This window comes from Montipora capricornis, chromosome 14, assembly GCF_036669925.1.
Source record: "Montipora capricornis isolate CH-2021 chromosome 14, ASM3666992v2, whole genome shotgun sequence".
Classification (NCBI taxonomy): Eukaryota; Metazoa; Cnidaria; class Anthozoa; order Scleractinia; family Acroporidae; genus Montipora; species Montipora capricornis.
In genome coordinates, this window is record NC_090896.1 from 5,225,579 (window position 1) to 5,233,078 (window position 7,500).

Below are 7,500 nucleotides of genomic sequence, written 5' to 3' on the forward strand. Positions count from 1 at the left end.
CGGTTTATCTGCTCCCTGAGGTGGCTTGGCCAATCATAAAGCAGAACGTAGCTAATTGCAATGCTCTGGGTTGACCTCTGATACGCTTGGCTAATTTCACGCCTACTTGTATTACGAGGTAACATGGCAGGGTTGCGTGTATCGCTGTGCGTAATTTGCACGGGTCAGTGAACTCATATCTGATTTAATAAAATAAAGAATAGTACGGGCACTCTCATAGGTCAATAGTTGTGTTTAGATGAGAGTATGGAAACACGGCTTGACATCACACGAATTTTGATTGGTTATGTGTTGTCAGACGCGCGTTTTGATTGGCTGGTAGAAAATATGAGAGTGTATCAAGAAAGTCTTTTCAATCAAGAAGTAAAAAAGGAACGAGCATTTTCCTTCATCTTTGAAAAATATTTTATAAAAGCAATACATGACTTTTTTCCGTGCTTCCATAGCCTCATCTAAACACTTGGGGAAGTTGGGAGAATTCGAGACAGTTATGCAAATCCTCGACTGCATCTCGTGTTTAGATGAGGCTATGAAAACACGGAAACCGTCGTCTATTGCTTAAATATTTTACCCTGAGGGTAGTCTTTTACTGTGTAACCGCATCCTCAAGGGTAACATAAAAGCTGAGCTGAACCAAACCCAAGGCCCCATACCCGTGGTGTATGTATCCACGGCTAATATTCTTGCTTTGTGGCGAAGTTGTCGTTGCCGTGGCTGTCGTCTTTGATGAAACCCCTTTTTTATCGTGACTCACGGATGGCGCAGTGGTGAGAGCACTCGTCTCCCACCAATGTGGCCCAGGTTCGATTCCCAAAAAACCTATGCACCTTCAAGAAGACTATCTCTTATATGCTTCAGATACTCACCATCTTCCTCTGGCGAACTGACGATCTTCTCAAAGCGTCTTTTCTTGTATTCCTGAGGAAGTTTGGAAAGCTCCGCTAGAAATCTTTCCTTTACATGAACGTACATCTCTTAAACACATGTTCGACTTCAATTCCAAGTGATCATCGTAAATTTGCTTTTTAGTGATCTCGTTTAACACTGCGCAGCACGCAGTGAGGGTGCCACACGGATCATCCAAAGGAGGAGCATCAAATGTGGGTTATAAAATAATTAGGATAGCACGCGCACTCTCATTGGTCAATAACTGTGTTTAGATGAGAGTATGTAAACATGGCTGTGACATCACACGAATTTTGATTGGTTATGTGTTGTCAGACGCGTGTTTTGATTGGCTTGTAGGAAATATGAGCGTGTATCAAGAAAATCTGCTTCAATGCGAAACATTTCATAACAGCGATAGAGGACTTTTTTCCGTGTTTGCATAGCCTCATCTAAACACTAGGGAGAGCTGGGAGAATTATCGACAGTTATGCAAACCCAAGACTGCGTCTGCCCACGGGCAAGGACGTTTTTATGTGTAACCGCTTTCCCGAGACCGAAACTGCTTTAGGGTTATTTCCATAGTTAAATAAAAAAGGACAAAAGAACTTTCCATGACAGTTCCCGAACTGAAAAGTACAGTTTATCTGCTCCCTGAGGTGGCTTGGCCAATCATAAAGCAGAACGTAGCTAATTGCAGTGCTCTCAGTTGACCTCTGATACGCTTGGCTAATTTCACGTCTACTTGTAGCACGAAGTAACATGGCAGGGTTTCGTGTGTCGCTGTGAACTCATATCTAATTTTAGAAAATAATTAGGATAGTACGCACACTCTCATTGGTCAATAGCTGTGTTTAGATGAGAATATGGAAACACGGCTGTGACATTACACGAATTTTGATTGGTTATGTGTTGTCAGACGCGCGTTTTGATTGGCTGGTAGGAAATGTGAGCGTGTATCAAGAAAATCTTTTTTAATGGAGAAGTAAAAAAAAAGCATTTTCCTTTATTTGTCGAATTATTTTTGAGAAATATTTCATAACAGTAAAAGAGCACTTTTTTCCGTGTTTGCATAACTTCGTCTAAACACTAGGGGGAGTTGGGATAATTCGAGACAGTTATGCAAACCCGAGTCGCAAATCACAAAGAGGCAAACTAAAGAATTCCACAGGCGTTTTCTGACGAAAAAATATACAGGTAAAGTCTCTGCTTACGAGCCAGAAGGCTCATCAGGCCGGCGCTTATCTCCGGTTTCTAAAACACATTCATTAAAACTGAAAGAAAGTTGCGCTCTGCTTCGTTTTTCAGACATTTCTCCGTCGCACACATTATCAGCCGACATGGTTTACAACCAATCGCTAGAGACACAGATAACAATGCTGTAATGTACAATTGCTGGGAGGCGAAAAAATATGGGTATCTATCCTCGCGAAAATTCAAACTTGTTGTTCTGGCGGGGATAGATACCCATAAAAAAAAGGAGCAAATGAGAGATTTTTGTTTTCGTCCACCAACGCACCAACATGGCCCCGATGACGTTACGTGAAAACCACCCTTAGTGTAAAACTCCCTTCCCTATACATGTGAATAAATATCGTACTGGGGCCGGTTGCTCAAAGCCTGGTTAGCGCTAACCATTGGTTAAGAGGTATCAGAACCTATTGGTTTCCATGGTATTTAACGCCAGTTGGCGCTAACCATGCTTCGAGCGACCGGCCCCTGTACTGTACTGAAAATAGGGTGAAGGCTTTTCTTCTTTCGTTGCATTGAAAGAGCATTTTTACACACTTACATCAGTGAGATCAGCTCTTTGGGGAGGTAGTTGCACCTCCAGTTCACACAACATATTGTCTTCATCTCTCTCTTGGCTCCCGTAGAATGAAACTGTCAAGTCTCCTGGATTGACAAGACTAATTTGAAGACTCTTCAGAAATGGTTCGTCTTGAAAGCTAAAAATAAATGAAGTTGCAGTCATCACGGTCCAAAAATAAATGCTACATTACTCTTATGCTCGGTTAATTTATAGCGATATTGTAGCATTTTAAAGAGGTATGCTCTAGACGAAGCTTTCATTCAATGAGAGAAGCTAATGCAAAGTGTTTTCTGACAGGTAGTAAGTCCTGGACAAACTATCGAACAAAGTTGGATCCAACAAGCAACATTGTTGGATGTAAATGTTGAGGTAGTGGCAAAACACCATCCAACATTGCTTGACAAAACTGATTCTAGTTCAAGTTGGCACTAATTTGAATTTTTTGGTGCTAACACGGATAGAAACGAAAACTGCTTGCAGCGTTTATGGAACTGGAGTTGTTGGAGGACGAAAATAACGTATTTAAGGGAGGAAAAACCAATGAATGGTTAAGAGAAGGTGTCAAAAAGGAAATCTTCACTGCAAGATACATCCTCGTTTAGGAGATGATGAGAATCAGCCCGGATCAATTTGCAGAATTTTAAACGCTATTGAACCAGACATCTCCAAACAGAGCGATCATGATAAAGGGTCCCACAGCCATGGCCGTGCTTCATACTCGCTGATCAAGATTTCTGGCTGTTCACCAGCAACCAACGATTGTCCTCCATCTTCGTTGCAAATGATGATATAAAAAGCCTAGGCTTGAAAATAAAATAGCGATTCCTGATTGGCTAGCAGCGCGAACGTGACTCCATTCAGGACAAAAGTTTTTGGAAGAGTGGTAAAACGTTGCAACATTGTTGACCCGCGCAGAAATGTTGGGCGTAATGTTTGATCAAAAGCAAACTGTATCCAACACTTGATCGAACAAAAAATGTTGGACGAACATCTTCCAACATGGGCGGCCAAGCGGTCGAACAATAGGGCGGTTATACGGCGTGTACTATTTACACAATTCGTTCAAGTTTACTGAGAGAATCTGGAGGGAGGAAAAATCATAGGGAAAATGCAAATGGGTAAACTCGTTTTCCGTTCGGACATTTTCTTTTCGCGCTCAACCAGAAGTTCATGACCTTGAAGCGTTTAACTCTGGTTCAGATCTGGGTTTTTTTTTAGTTTAAAAATTACCTTATTTGGATGTAAGGTAGCATTTTTCCCAACACCTCCATATGCTGCAAGGCGGGAGTCACGTTTCGCGTAGTCAAATTCGTCATTATGTAATATAGTATATGCCATATGTCACGTTTCACTGAACTTTCGCATAAAAGTGAAAAAAAAATATTAAGAAACTAACAATTTGAGCTTGGGCTTGTGTTTAGAGTGACTTTTTGCTGACGTTGCCGTCGTCCTTACTAAAACTCTCCATTCAAAAATAAGATCCGTTTTGCTAAAAAAAACTGCTACGTTAAAAAAAGTGCTGAAAATTACCCGTTGGGTGTGGGTGAAAAAAGAATGGTGCGAAAACTAACTGTTCACGATCAATTATATACCCCAGGAAACGTTCACAGCTAACGTAATTAAACTATGGAAACAAAATTACGTAAGACTATAACAACAATTATTTCAATATTTACAGAGACATCGGAAACGAAGCGGACGTGTAATAAAAGAGAAGTGGTCACACCAAGAATGGATTAACTGGGATTACATACTCTTGTAGCGAAATCCGATACCACGCAAACTCCTCTTCACCTCGAAGTTAAGACGGTGTGTATTACCTCAGTTCCTAATGACTCGAATATTAGAGCGGTTTTCAATTGAGTGTCGAAAGTAATTAGCGAATTACTTTGGTTTTGGATCTTCTTCACTCTGTGATTGGTTCAAAGTTCTCTGGCCACTTTTTCAACCAATCAGAAGTGAAAGCAAAACCAATCGTGGCTCACGAGTGCACGTTTTCCCGCGCTTTGTGTCGGCTACGTGTAATTACTTCGGGTTTTGATTGGTTTACTGGATTGTCTGAGTCCTTTTTGATTGGCCAAAGTAATTACTTTGGTTTTGGTTTTACGACACTCAATTGAAACTCGCTCTATTGAAAGGGCACTTATAGCTATAGGTTGTTAACCCATTGACTCCTGAACCGTCCTCAATTGACTCATTAAATCAGGGTTTTCGATAGCATTTCAAACAACCGGACATGGTTATTTTCCGTTGTAAGTCCGATTGCAAGTGTATTGGGAGCGAACCCTCAAGGAGCCCTGTGTCCCGTATAAATTACTGTAAATGAAACTCTCAGAAATGATGTTTACTTTCTTGAGTTCGGGGAACAAAAAGAAAACTAAACTTATCGCGTAAAGAAATGAAATGCCAACAGATCGATTATTCCGTTTAGCAAGCAAAATAAGTCGATGTGACTTCTTTTTAGTTTGAAGGATTTATTGCGCGTGATTGTCTTGTGTTTGTTCATCCCATGGCTTCCTGAGATACCCAACTCCCAAAAAAAAAAAGAAAAAGGAAACAAAGAAGCCAACAAATCTACAAATTTATAGCGTCAAAGTACCGGAGGTGAAATGGTAAACAACTGGACGAAACCCCTGTAAAATCGTCTGGCGGTAGACAGAGTAAAATCTATTAAAGCACTATTCACACTGCACAAACTAACCTAGTACCCGGGTTAGTTATCGCCGTGTGAACGCTGCTAACCCGGTTTCGACCTGGGTGCAACCAAACCCATTTCCAGAGGTGGTTTACTTTTGAAAAAGTGTCGTGTGAATACAAACCTGGGTCGAACCCAGGTTAATTTTAATTTCACACATGCGCACTTGTACGTTTATCCATCAAGCGTTGCGTGTTCGCATTTCATCCCACTAACTTCTGCTTCCTGACTTGCACCAGGTTGACCGGGTGAAGTTGTTTGGAGACAGACGCGCATGCGTGTAAAACAAACCTGGTTTCGAGATGGTTTCAACGGCTTCGATTTTAAGGTTCGACTTAAGAGTTCGAGCTTCGGCCTGGCGTCGGCGTCTCAAAGTAAAACTCCTACGGTTATTCCATACTGCGGCTTCGAACAACTCAACCCTATGTTGAAACGCATCTTTTAAAGGGAATGTATCAAAAAAAATACTATAATACATTACTATAAATATAAAAAGGTACTATAATTATGAAACATTACTATATTAAGTTAAAGTTAAGGCAGTTTCCCATCCATCGGAACTGTTATTTGAAGTTCGACCCAACCATTGGTAGGTACGTGTTCACCATCCGTTTTCTGCACTTCTCCGAGTGAACCAAGTAGTGGTGAAGACAGGTCGAACCTAGGTTAGTTTATGCAGAGGGAATAGGGCTTAAGTTTCACTTCCAGGAGTCAATGGGTTTAATTAAGAGGGCATAGTTTTTGAGTGGATGTCACGGAGGTTGTTAACAACTTTCATTGTGAGTTTCTTTAGCAAACCTTGGAGCCGAGTAAATTGTCTCACCTGACGTGAAATCTCCGTAAGCGTTGAGGTCTTGTAGCGATGACAATACCTTCGGATAGGAACATAAAAGCTTTGTCGTTAAAATACATGGGTTCATCTGCGCTTCCATCTCCTATCTTAACATTATCTTGCTTTCTCTCGTCATCTTTTACCTCTCGTTTTTTACACGTTGGCACGCAGTACACCCTTAACTGAGATTTTTCGTGCAAACCAATGTCTCCAGGAACAAACGCTAGAAAAGATGCTGCTTTTGGTACAGAATCCAACTTATTGATTTCTGATTTTACTGTCTGATCAATAACAGCATCAGAACCACCACGCAATGCAAGTTTGTTCCAACACCAATCAAGCCAAGCCCAGAAACTGCAACAAGAAGGAGTTGAAATTGCTGTAAGGCGTGGATCCGGCAAAGAATTCGACACACCTGCCTCTATCTCCGTCAGTCAGGGGTGACCTGAAAACACAAGACTCCTTCTATACGTTCCTTGGGGAGCTGAGCTGTAGCAGTGGTGAGAACACTCGCCTCTCGCCAATTTGACCCGGATTGGATTCTCAGACTCGACGAATCGACGTCAACTGTGAGTTGAAGGGGTAGTTTCTAAAGAAACTGTGGTGCTGCGTCGGTGGGGAGGTAGTATACAAAAATTTGGTTTTATCAACGGAGTTGATAATGTAAATTGGCCACAGTACAGAGATTCTAAAAGCTGACGTTTCGAGCGTTGGCCCTTCGTCAGAACGAATCGAGGAATTGTGGGTTAAGTGTAGTTTTTACAGTAGAATAGGAGCTACGCTATTGATGGCAACATGATAACGGGAAAAACAGGATTACATTAGTTTAATGAAAAGCGTTCGTTAATGCCGTGGGGATTAAGGGTGCCGATTTGGAAGATTTTGGAGTGGTTAGGAAGATCAAAATGACGAGCGACTGGCTTAGATGCACCTTTGTCATTCTTCTCAACATCGCGAAGGTGTTCGCGGAATCTGTTAAGATCACCGATCGTTTCACATGTACCTCCGAAAATGTCATTTATTGCATAACCTTTACGTTATGTAATAAATTATACATTGGCGAGACAGGTAGGCGACCGATTCCGCGAACACCTTCTCGATGTTGAGAAGAATGACAAAGATGCATCTGAGCCACTCGCCAGTTCGCTTATTCAGCTTTAAAGTGCTACTACGACCAAAAAACAATTCTTTTTTTTTCTATGGATTTCAAAACTATGTTAACTAAACACTAAGTGCCCCAAGTTTTAAGTTCTGATTTTAAAAAGACACATGTTT

At 41.3% G+C, this 7,500-nt stretch overlaps 1 protein-coding gene across 1 annotated transcript in view; it reads right to left on the minus strand.

The window, feature by feature from the left end:
* Positions 1–7,500, minus strand: part of LOC138033458 (uncharacterized) — a 17,624-nt gene that overhangs the window by 3,191 nt on the left and 6,933 nt on the right. Inside the window, exons 2-4 of the mRNA XM_068881200.1 lie at positions 6,217–6,579; positions 2,678–2,834; positions 867–918 (exon numbers count right to left, since the gene is read on the minus strand). Of these exons, the coding sequence (XP_068737301.1) occupies positions 867–918; positions 2,678–2,834; positions 6,217–6,579 (572 nt within the window). The remainder of the gene's footprint in view (positions 1–866; positions 919–2,677; positions 2,835–6,216; positions 6,580–7,500) is intronic.